This window comes from Papaver somniferum, chromosome 7, assembly GCF_003573695.1.
Source record: "Papaver somniferum cultivar HN1 chromosome 7, ASM357369v1, whole genome shotgun sequence".
Lineage (NCBI taxonomy): Eukaryota > Viridiplantae > Streptophyta > Magnoliopsida > Ranunculales > Papaveraceae > Papaver > Papaver somniferum.
The window spans coordinates 14,558,572-14,572,094 of NC_039364.1; the positions used below are offsets into that span (position 1 = coordinate 14,558,572).

General features: G+C 34.8%; 1 protein-coding gene across 1 annotated transcript; it reads left to right on the plus strand.

The window, feature by feature from the left end:
- The first annotated feature begins 11,312 nt into the window (after window positions 1-11,312).
- On the plus strand, window positions 11,313-12,066 carry LOC113294174. The gene is made up of 2 exons (XM_026542588.1): window positions 11,313-11,320; window positions 11,427-12,066. Exons 1-2 carry the CDS (start codon window positions 11,313-11,315, stop codon window positions 12,064-12,066), a joined length of 648 nt encoding a protein of 215 aa, XP_026398373.1.
- The last annotated feature ends 1,457 nt before the right edge of the window (window positions 12,067-13,523 follow it).

Below are 13,523 nucleotides of genomic sequence, written 5' to 3' on the forward strand. Positions count from 1 at the left end.
ATCATCAAAATCACCACGTAACATCATGGTGATTGAGGAAATAAAACAGTTCCCAAGTCACGCCATACTATGAGTAGGCAATACAAAAGAATACACCAGGAAGTACAGAAGGAAAGGGAATCAGTTGTCAATGACAACAATAAGATATAACATGGGATGGAATATCACATACCTCCATTGAGAACACATGACAAATGAAATCAACTAATCATTATTTGAGACCTTTTCTCAAATACTTTTTGTACAATAATTTATGCTTGAGAAGGTGAGCTTGAGGTGTTGTTTTGGCTCCCTTTGTTAGCTTTCATGACCTGCAATTTGAACCGAACCACAAGCCATCTACCATAACAAAAGAAACAACCGTGATTTCAAAATCTAATATTTTTTGAGCAACCAAGTAATAAGCAAAATGTTTAAACATTTCATCTCATGCACAATATGTTAGAAAATTCTTTATGCGGAAACAAGATAGGATCACATACCTCTAATCATTGTTGATTTGATGAGAATTAATAGAAGAAGAAGAAGAACCAATAAAGAAACCCAGTGAAGAATGCAAGAATTCCAATCGCTTCCATGATCAGTAAAATACAATGAAGTAAGAACTCTTATTCCAAAGTCTGTGTGCACTCTTACTGTTCCTTATTTCTCTCTGTATGATGGTCACAGAATCTGATTGAGAATATTTTCAGTGAGTGTAGGGACCTGTTCTTGATCTCCTTAAATAACTCTTCCATCAAGAGTCACAACAAACATGAGAACCAATTCCAAAAGACGCATACTTTCATGGGAAAAGACACAACCTTAGATGTAGAGACATGTCTGTTAGATGTAACTGTTTCATGTGATGATGTGGCACATGGGCCACATCACTGTTTTTCTAACATTATCCCACTTGGCCCATGTGTCACAAAACTTGTCTCAAAACCGACATTTCCCTTCATCTTATAATTAAGTGAACTCGGAATATTCTTCATATGGCCAGTGATAGTTCTCAATAAAATGAAACCTATAAATAAAAGTAATGTACGAATCATGGTTGTTCAAACTCTATTAGTGAGCAACCCTTTCCATGTATCACGATAACATTGTTTTCATAAATATTCCATCATAATAGCTTTATGAGTAAGTAGCAATTACTTATTCATGTCCAATTGTTGTCTCCAATGAGACATTTCTATTTTTCCCATACCTTATGTATACAACTTAAATGGAAAATATAGAAATTTATTCCTAAATGCTGCAAGTCACATAATTCAGAAAATGTCTTAACGCACAATACATAATACACATCAAAGGTTGATCAGACTCATATGCTTAACAAGATCCCTATACAACTGAGGAAATAATAATTTTGTCAATGGATCTACAAGCATAAATTATGTGTTAATGTGCTCCTTAGTCACGTGATTTAACTTGATACATTTTCTGACAAAAGCTACTTGATATCGATACGCTAATTCTTACTCCCACTTTTCTTGATGTTGGAGTAGAAAACCTGCAGCTAAATTATCACAGTACAACATTGATGGCTTAGAAATAGAATCCAAAGTTCTTAGCCCTGTGATAAAACTCTGTAACCTTATTGCTTGTGAAGCTGCTTCGTAACATGCTACATACCCTGGCTTCACCAAGGTTACTCTAAAATCTGCCGAACATTCAAACTGCGAAAGCAATGTCAGGTCTTACACAAAGCTGTCATACATTAAGCTTCCAACCGCTGATGCATATGGAATGGTATCCATCATTTTTCGTTCTAGATCATTCTTCGGACAATGATCTGAACTTAACTTATCTCCCTTTTGAATAGGTGCTATACTAGGTACACAATTCTCCATTTGGAACCCGTTCTAGAACTTTATTTATATAGGCCTTTTGGGACAGTCATGATGTCCCTTGGGACCTGTCTCTATGAATCTCTATGCCAATAACATAAGAGGCTTCACCCATATCCTTCATTTTAAAGTTTTGTGAAAGAAACTGTTTAACTTCATATAACAGTCCCAGATCGTTACTAGCCAACAAAATATCATTTGCATATAGGATAAGAAAGATTATCTTTCTCCTACTAACCTTGAGGTATATACATTTACCCATAATGTTTTTTACGAAACCAAATGAAGAAATCACATTATGAAATTTTATGTACCATTGGCGGGACGCTTGTTTAAGCCCATATATAGATTTCCTTAATTTTCAAACTAGAGGATCACCTTAACTTGAAGAGAAACCTTGAGGTTGCACCATGTATACTTCTTCATCTAGACTTCCATTGAGGAATGCAGTTTTCACATCCATTTGGTGTAACTCTAAGTTGAAATGAGCTACTAATGCCATGATTATTCGCTATGAATCTTTCTTTGAAACTGGAGAGAAAATCTCATGGTAATCAATACCTTCCTTTTGAGTAAATCCCTTAGATACAAGTCTAGCCTTGTGTCTTTCGACATTACCTTTGGAGTCTCTTTTGGTCTTAAAGATCCATTTACAACCAATAGTTTTAACTACTTTGGGTAATTCTACAAGGTCCCAAACTTGATTATTAGCCATGGAATCCATCTCGTCTTTCATGGATTCGATCCAAAGTGGATTTGGCACCATTAACAGCTTGTGAAAACGTTACTGGATCATCCTCAACTCCGATGTCATGGTCACATTCTTGAAGATACACTTCATAATCTGAGGAAATTGCAGATTTTCTTGATCTTGAGGACCTCCTTAATGGAATCTCAACATTTTCATTTTGAATATGTTGCATTTCAGGTTCCATTATGATCGGCTCTTCATTAAGTGGTGAGTCTTGAACCGCCACTTCCTCTGGTATGACATCTTTTGAAATGTCTTGCGAAGTGGGTAGTTCTAAAGAAGGTGCACGTGTAGTTACTTGATCACGCCCTTCTTCAAAGAAAATTCATTGAAGACTCCCACTGATATTACCATCCTCTATAAATCTTGCATTTATAGCCTCAACTATTCTCATTATGTGTATCTTCCATAATATTCACCACCTCTATCTGATCTTACAATCTGTATTATCTTACTAGTTTGTTTCTCCACTTCTTCTTTTAAATGATTTAAAAACATTTAATGCTTCACTTTATCATTAAGAAAATGAAGACACGTAAACCTTGTATGATCATCAATAAATATGATGAATCATTTTTGACCATTCAAACATGGAGGTGTAAACGGTCCACATATATCAATATGAATGATTTCCAAAACGTTGGAACTTGTCTTGTTAGTCTGTTTTCCCTTTACACAGTCTACAAAAGTACCGAAATCAGAGAAATCAAGAGTTTGCAAAACACCTTCTTTCACCAACCTCTTTAACCTTGTAACGGAGATATGTCCCGATCTTCTATGCCATAACATGGATGATTCTTTATTCACAATACTATGCTTTATGCCAATAATTTCGGTTGTGGTGCAAAGGTTATGGTTAACAAAAATTAAGCTTCTATAAACCATTTTCAAGATTTTCAAAGAATCTTTAACAACAAAAGAAATCGTTTTTTAATATTAAATTCAAAAAACAAAAGGCACAAGTTTTGAAACAAAAATAAGATTTCTAGAAAACCAAGGAATGTAAAAAAAAAATCTTTCTAAATCCAAAGTAAAACCAGAGTTAAGAACAAGTCTAAAGGTTCCAACAGCATCAGCAGTTGAAGCCATCATGTTCCCAGAATAGCTGCAACATTCACTGTCTGTTGATTTTCTTTGGTTAAGGAAACCATGCATAATATTGGCAATGTGGATTGTAGAACCATAATCAATCCACCAAGCATTGTGATGAAAATCATCCATATTAAATTCAAAACATACTAATGATATGTTGGAATTTTGTACATCGGAAGTCTCATTATACCTTATTGATGACAAAACAAAGAGAATTTTCTCTTCTCATTCCTTATAGTTGCCACCATTCAATATTGGGATACGAAAAGATGGAATACGCAAAATGGCAGATTTCATAACTAGAAATGATAATAAACAAGCATGTTGAAGCAATGTTACCAAAATCTAGAAATTCAACCAATGTCTACTATTCTAGTTAAAACTTCAAGTCATTGTAACCCTCCTGTGGATAAAAGTCACAACAACACATAACATCATAAATATAAATGTATATATGATGCCGTATGATATGACTAATAAATTTTAAAATATCAAACCGAAAACATCTTTTACGTATGGGCATTAAGAAATTTCCAATCTAATATTTCATTCAAAATCACATCCCAAACAATACTTAAGACTTCCCTGTGGGGCCGAGTCTACAAGAATAGTTCCTTGCAATAATTTCAAACTTCAAATTTATAAGATGTTGTAGCTAATCTTATAAATTTAAATTACCAACTTGTTATTTTGTATATATATTACAAAAAAATATTCACGTGAAAGGACCAAGTCTGTATAAGTCCAATTTATTCTCAAAACATGAATATCAAACGATATAAATGCAGCGTAGTTTCAATAGTCATAACAAAACTAGTCAAATAAAACCAAGGTGACCAAACATGTGGTACAAAAAATCCAGCCATATTATTTTTAATAAATGAAAACCATTTAATTAAAAAGTGACACAAAAACTTCAGGTCAAATAATAATGTGTAAATTTAGTTTTTATTACTTTAAAAAAAGCCAAACATACCCTTTTTACCTTGTCTTCTTCTTCTTCTTCTTCTTCTCTCCTTTCTTTTTTCTATTTATGCGGTCTTCATCTCCCCACCACCATTAACACCAGCAACAACAAATATTTCTCCATGAACACCATCGCAACACCTCTGTCACCACCACCAACAACACCTCTGTCACCACCAGCAGCAACACCTTCGTCTCCTCCACGAAACCTTCGTCTCTTTTTCTTCTATTTCTATTCAGATCTATCACCAACAGTAGCTCCGCCACCATCAAACCAACCGATGTGTCCAGATACGCCACCAACAGAACCTCCGTCTCCTCCATTAACACCATCATCACCTTGTTCTTCTCCGTCTGCAGATTTTCCATCAACAACACCGCCTCCTCTTATTTTTGTTTTTCCCACCAGTACATCATATCCGCCACCAACACTACTTCTACCTCCTCCTTTTATCATCTAAAACCACCACCAATACCTTCAAATCGGCCACCAACAACACCTCATCTACAATCAACACCAGTACCTGCAGATCCGCTCCCAACATCACCTCCGCCTCCTCGTTCAATCCTCTACAATCACCACCACCACCTTATGATGTTTTCATCACCAGCAATGATGATACATCTTCAAAGTCGAAATCAATATTGTATTGGGAAATGACAGTTGGTTTCATCAAATTCTGACAGTTTTGGTTGGTGAAAACAGTAAACTAATGATGAAACCAAATTTGGTTTCATCATAAACTTGCCTATTTTCTGTCATGAAACCAAAGATTTTAATGATGAAAATTAAGTTTATGATGAAACCAAATTTTGGTTTCACCTGATTTTTGTCTAGTTTATTCGGTCTGACTTGGAAGACGGCATGTTTGGTTTCATCATTGAAGTTATGTTGGTGAAATGACAATATGTGGTTTCGATTGTATGTACAATGGTGGTTTTGATTATATGTGTGTATGAATTGGGAGAATGTGTATAGCAGGGTCTGGTACTGGTACTCCAGGTATTGATGAAGAAGTTTTGTTGGTAGTGGTGGCCTTAACTGAAGTTATGGAAGTGATAAAAAATGGATTAACGGAGTAAGGGTGGTGCTAATGCAATGAGAGTTGTAGTTGAGCTTCAGGTGTTTCATAAAGGACTGGTATGGGTTACAATTAAAGAGGTGTATGTCTGCATTGTTAAAAGTGTAATGAATTGGCTGAAGTTGACGAAACCTAATTAGGTTTCATCGTATTTTTTTCATTTTGTTGAATATTAATATCTGTGAAGCCAATTTTTGATGGTGGGATACAGGTGGATTATTTTTTGTTGAAACTGGTTGTAGTTGAGGAGGTAATGGTAGTGGTGGTTGTGGTGCTGGTGGTTGTGGCACCGATGGGGGTGGTGTAGTTGACGGTGGTGGTAGGTTTCATCTTATTGTGGATTGTTTTTTGTTGAAAGTAGTCTTAGTTAAGGAGGTAATGGTAGTGGTGGTTGTGGTGATTATGGTTGTGGTGGCGATGGGGGCGGTGCAGTTGACAGTGGTGGAAGGTTTCATCTTACTGTGTTTCATTTTTTCTTCTTCTTCTTTCTTTTATGATGAAACCAAAATTTGGTTTCATCATTTTTCTGGTGGTGGCGCGATGGTGGTCGGTGGAGCCAGCGAAGGTGGTCGGTGGCGGCGGCGACGACGGGCGGTGGTGGTGTTGCTGATGGTGGGTTGTTGTTCGTGGTGATAATATAATAAAATTTAAAGGTTGGGTTGATTTTTGTTTTTGTTGGGGTGATTTAAATAATAGAAGGGTAATGTAGACAGTTTATGTTAAATGGGTTTTTTGTGAAAATTTTGTTTTGGTGGAATTTTTGTGCATGGATGTGACACCTTTGAGGTTATAACTCTTGGACCGTAATCATAATTCCTAAACAATCTAGTCAATTAATTAGCAATTCCATATATATGGAAAAAGAATTATCTGGCATGCAATATTCACGTTTGCAAATTAAGTATAGGCTTTAATTACTAAATTATTCACGTGATAAATATAGGAAGGAGATATTTATGGAAATTAATGACTAGATATCTTAAAATACGAATACGTCAGTGTTCTAAAAACCGGCCTAACCCGGCCGGTCAGCCCATTAAATCGGTGACCCAGTAAATTTCCAAGAAACCGTTTTGTTTTGTGAAAATCGGGTGACTGAGCCAATTGGTTTTTGGTGATGATTATTCATATAAATAATATATAATTCATTTAAACAACAAAACATTGACAAAAACTTGTATTTATGTGACCCAGTGAACCCGAGTTGAACCACTGGTTAAACCGTTTGACCCTAACCCAGTAATTTTTTTAATTTGATGTTCGGGCCGGTTTTCGGAACATTGGAATACGTATGAAATATTAATTTCCCTATTATATCTTTAGCCTACACGTATTTCAATTTTACAAGAAATTGTGTACGAGATAATTAAGGAAACCTAATAATTTGACGCACACATATCATGTCAACATGAGATAATGAAGGAGAAAGTAATTATGGGATGTATTTAACCATTCCAAATACGTCAATCTCATCTAATAAAATCAAGATGACTACTATTATTATGCAAAATCTTTAATTGCCTAAATACGTATGAGATGAGATAATTAAGGAAAACATAAATATCATCCAGCATTTCCATAAGGCCAAATAACTAAATATCCTCCTTTATTCGAGGCCGCAATAATGATGAACAACAGCACACGCCCGATATTAAATTTAAGCGAAATTTGAGAATTAAATTCTTCACAACATCGATCAATATAGTCATCATGTAATAAATCAGCCACGATTAATATCAATTAATCAAATCAAACAAGAACCAGAGCAGCCTATGCTCTGATACCAAATATTAGAAAATTCTTTATGCGGAAACAAGATAGGATCACATAACTCTGATCATTGTCGATTTGATGAGAATTAATAGAAGAAGAAGAACCAATAAAGAAACCCAGTGAAGAATGCAAGAATTCCAGTCGCTTCCATGATCAGTAAAATACAATGAAGTAAGAACTCTTATTACTAAGTCTGTTTACACTCTTACTGTTCCTTATTTCTCTTTGTATGATGGTCACAGACTGATTGAGAATATTTTCAGTGAGTGTAGGGACCCGTTCTTGATCTCCTTAAATAACTCTTCCATCAAGAGTCACAACAAACATGAGAACCAATTCCAAAAAACACATACTTTTATGGGAAAAGACACAACCTTAGATGTAGAGACATGTCTGTTAGATGTAACTATTTCATGTGATGACGTGGCACATGCGCCACATCACTATTTTTCTAACACAATACAATCCTGAAATACCCATTTGATCGAGTGAAAATCCCCTTAGTTTTATCACGAAGAATCCTATTCTACATAATATGAATGCTACGTTACCAATTCGTATTGACAAACTTGAAATTGACATAAGTTACCTCTAACCCATGCTTCCGTATAAATCTGAATTAGAGTTTAATCATTTCACTCTTTAAAAACTGTAAATTCATATGAACCCTAGTTTTGCTGTGCTTACAATGGTATCAAATTTAAGAAGAATTGACAGAAAAATACCTAATTAAGCATATATATTTTTATATACAAACTGGAAAATTGATGAGAATCATCCGGATCAATTTATTTAGAACCACTTGCCTCAAATCAAACTTTCAGGTTGAAGAACAGAAATTTGGATCAATTTATCCTTTTTTTTTTTATCATGGGGAGACTAAAGTGCCCCTAACACTTTTCTATTTGACATGTGTCTTTCATGCATCTGAATTTATTAAGGCATCCAAGGATTTGATTTCTCTAAGTACATCCTTAATTTTGGGCAACCTAAATGTGTGACGAAACTTGAGTACTAAAATTTAGGCACCCAAAATGTGTCGTTTGCCTAATGGGTTCAGTTAGGCCGACAATTAGCTCCTATGTTGCATACCATCATCTTGATAATTTCCTCTTAATGATTATCATTCGTCGGAGCTAATTATATGTTGAATCTTAAAAATCAATTTTCTTTCTCCTTGACTCTATACACGGTTCATGCATCACCTTTCATCTCGACTAAGAGGATCCATATATGTTATTACCTCCGTCCCACTATTAGTTGACCTAGTCATTTTTAGATTTTATCCCATTAATAGTTCATTTTATAGTATTTGATACTCATGTTTATATTCGTTAGTAGGTGTTTTAAAATGATTTTCAATGATATAAAATATATGAATATCGGTGATATAGTTTGAGAGGTAAATCATTTCTAAATTATACTACTAGGTCAACTAATAGTGGGAGGAAGAGAGTATGTTTTTCCTTAACTAAAGATCTTCTTATCATACTTGCAACAAAACTTGAACTAGCAAATATGAGAACCGCTTCATGAAAATCTTTCTTACTATGGTGCTAATTGAACTTCTTCGCCGAGGATGGATCTTTGATTCTTCCCCTTGGGGCAGAGATTTATTGATTAGTAGAGTTTTTGCTTTCGCTATGTTTTTGTTTTTTATTTCTATGTTTACCGAGAGATATAAAGAAAGGAGAGAACGTTTGATGAAGGGTTTAGACAAATCTCAGTCTACGGAGAGTTCTCTGAAATCAGTCAGTTCTAGTGCTGGTTTTAAATATATTAATAAACCCTTGAGAAGACTCATTCAACTGGATAGAAAATCTTTTACCACTGAAGAAGACAATATTGGTGTTGTTAGGGTAATCAAGTTCACAGAACGAGGCAGTGGAGGCTTCATATCCTGGCTTGCGATAGATAAAAAGATGGTTTCATGGATGATCCACATTTTGATGTCTATATCGGAGGGAGAATCTACAAAGGAGAAATGGTCAGAGAGACTGGGAGAAGATGTATATCTGATGCAACTGCAGAGCAATGATGCTGGTGAATACTTAAGATTATCCAGGTTCAAAAAGGATGGAGATGGTAAAAAGTTCAGTATTTGCTTTCCTGGAGGAGATAGTAGGTAGAACTGGGCTTTGTTAGCTGAGGTGATGGAATCTTTTCTAATGAAGAAGAACAACAATTATGTGGGTTCTTTATAGTCTGATTCTAGCTTTCCAAAATTGCATCAAGAGGAAACCATAGATCAGAAATGGGGATTAGTCAAGATATCTCATAAAACTCCTTGGAGGAAGGTTGCAGGTTTTATCAAAATGAAGATACGGTCCTCTAGATACATTGAGTTTAAAGAAATCAATGCACTAACTGCAACTTTTGAAATGGAGGAAGAAGAATGGAAGAGATTATGGAGACCAATCATATGGACTCAGAATGACATAATCATAAAAGTTTGCAAATGGTTTGGGAAAGTGGACAAAGATACTGGTCTAATTTTCACAAAAGAAGGAATTTCTCAAGGTGATCAAGTCACGAAAAATAAGGAACATGTTCAAAATAATTATCAAGTGGATGATTATTATAAAATAAATCCAGTGGTTTGTCATTAAGGGTATACCTAGTAGATTTTGGAATTCTAAGTCTATGATAAATATTGGCAACAAGTTGGAAGATTTGCACAAAATCTCATTGGAAATTTTGCAGATTAAAGAACAAAGAGCTTGTCATTTTTTTTCAGAATATCCATTAATGGTGGATGTCAAGGTGTTCCAGCGGTGTTGCTAATGGAGATGGAAGGAGAAAAGATGGTGTTTAAGGTCAATTGGGATCCAGATATTCGCTCAAAGATCATCTCTCGGATCTGGAATATGCAAGGAAGGTTCAAAAATTTGATGAGGTATTTCAGGTAACAAGTTTGGAAAATTCAAACATTGCTTCATCAGCACGTAATTCTTGCAGTCAGATGGGTGGTGAAAATCAATCTAATCCAAAGGTGGTAAGTAAGGAAACTATCCAAGGCTATCTTGAAGCCGGTGTGGGTCAAGAAATTGGCGAGGATAAAGACGGTAGTTGGATTTTCGTGTCAAAACCTAGAAGAGGTGGGTCTTTGGATCACAATGCAAATACTAATACTTCTTTAAATATACTAGGGTCTCGTTATAGAAGTTTACGTGAAGATGAAGATTCTGTGAATGGAAGTGTGGGAGACTATAGTAATGATAGAAAAGAACGAGAACTATCAGCCGATGGGAGTGCAATAAAAGAGATGGAAGATGAAGTTGTTCATCATCTACACTCGACGAAGAATATTAAGAATGGAGAAGAAGAAAATATTAACAAGACTTTTAATTCTTTTGTAACCCTGGCTTGTAGTTATGGGCACATCAGTAATGACAATGTCACGTCTCTAAGGAAGAATATGACTCAACTTGTTCTTAAATACGAAGAAAGGTTCAATAGTCAGGAGGAAGAGAACGTCGGTAAGGAATTGGAACATGATAATATGGAGAAAAAAGTATCAAACCAAAACTGTCTGCCACAGGAGGAGGAATTGATTGGGTGCTCTAAAGTTCAAGGGAGGAGTATTGGTGATGGATTTTAAATCTTGAGTTACAACATAAGATGTCTTAATGATTTTGATAAGATAACTTCTCTTAAAAATCTCACTAATAGTCAAAAGTGTGTTGTATGCCTAGTCCAAGAAACTAAAATTATGAAGTTTTCTAACTGATTCATAAGACAGCTTTGGTATGATGATTCTTTTGATTGGTCATATATTCCTTCTGTGGGTGCTAGTGGTGGCGTTTTATCTATATGGGACAGTAATAGATTCACAAAGGAAGATGAAAGAATTGGATATAACAACATCTCCACTTTGTTAATTAACAGAGTAAATGGCTTTAAATGGGCTATAACTAATGTTTACAGTCCATGTGAATATAATGCTAGAGCAGAGTTTTGGGATGACTTGCAAGAGATTAGACATTGGTGGGCTGGCCCAATTTGCTTTGCAGGTGACTTTAATGCAGTTAGATCATATGATGAAACAAATAAGATTGAAGCAGACGGTAGGAATTCTGGATTTCTAAACATCTTCATTCTTCAACAAGAATCGGTGGATCAATCTTTGGTAGGAGGTGCATATACTTGGTCTAATAATCAAACTGATCCTCTTCTTTGCAGGCTAGTCAGGTTTTTATTTAGTGTTGAATTTGATGAGGCATTCCCTTCTGCTTTACAAATTTCACTAACTAGAACTGTGTCTGATCGTAACCCCCTTATGGTTATTACAAGTCACTCACTCAGCAGCAAACCATATTTTAAACTAGAAAAAAGTTGGACTGAGCATGAAGACTTTGAGAAGAAGGTTGCTATATGGTGGAATGCAATGCATTACAGTGGTAGTGCTAGTTCAGTATTTTTTCTAAAACTTAAAAATCTTAAGTACTTCATTTATTCTTGGGGTTTGATTGAGTTTGGTGCTGTAGGTAGAGATAAAAGAATTCTGACTGAGAAAATTGGGGAATTTAACCTGAGAAGTTTGAAGAAAGGTTGCATCACAAGTTAAAACTCAAAATGGTGGAAAATTCTGAAGATAGAAAATTGCAACTTAGAGCTAACCAAAATGGCTTTAAGTGGGGAGATGCTAACACTGGGTATTTTCACAGGATTGCTAGTTCCAGAAAGAAGAGAAACACCATTGCTAAGCTCCAAATAGATGGTGTTGACTGTTTTGACAAAACTGCAATCAAAGAAGAAATAAGGAATTACTATGTGAATTTGTTCTCTGACCAAACACTAGTCCATAAGGGGACACAAATCACGTATGAAGTTTGTTATACAACATGGTTTATAGCGGTTTTCGTTTGTTATTCGAACCGTTATTTATTTGGTGTGACTTTTTAAAAATGACAAATAAGGAACGTTATTAAATACGATGTATAAAATCTGTGATTTAAAATCACATACAAAATCTGTTATTAAGTATCACGGTTATTATATGTAGCATTAAATTACGGTTGGTTTATGTCATAGAAAAATCACGGTTATAATATGTGCAGTATAATAACGGTTGATGCATGTCATTGAGAAACACGGTTCGTACTTGTTATAATTCGAGGTATTTTCATTAAAAAAATTACCAATTCTACCGATTCAGATTTTGGTACTCAGATTCTGACTACCGATTCAGATTTTGGTATTCAGATATCGATTCCGATTTTGGAATTCAGATTCTGGCTACTGATTCATATTTTGGGAATCTGAAATTCGTTTAGAAATATAAAATCATTTCAGATTTATATTTGGTGTATCAAAATCATCCAGATTAAAAAAATATATAGACATTAAACAAATTGACTTTATTAATTAATTTTTTAAAAGAAAAAATTCAAACATAAATTGGAAGTCGGATATCCTAACAACCCAAGTTACATCCTGAAAATTAAAAAAGTAATTAATATACTCTCATTGCCACTTAACTTGATGGCTCTCCTCAAGTACAACATCATCATCTCTATCTCATAACATTGCACTTGGATCAAAAATTTCCTCAATCATGCTTCCGCAGCTTGTTCAGATTTTTTCCTAAAATTTTGGGTCATGGATGTTATCAGTAAGCTTCTCCCAGTATTCTTTCTTACTGTATGTTAGCAACATCCTTTTCTTTTCTTGCACAGATGAAACATCATTGACCAATCCCTTTTTGGTTTATTTTTCTGCTCTCTATGCATTGTTTGCTTTTGTTGAAACATATTTCTTCTGGATATTTTTTTACTTGGTAATTACTCTGTTATAACAAAAGAAATGCTCTCAGATATCGAATATCGACATAATGCAGTGTAAGCATTTAATTTCAGCACTTGGTAAGGTTATAGAAAGCCAAGAAAATATAGAATCACAGATGAACATAAGCTTAAGGAAAAAAAGCCAACTGGACTCACTTGAACAGAAGTCCAAATATCTTCTTTGTATTCATTAGGAACCACTTTCCAAGACTTATATATACCCCAACCCTATTTGGGT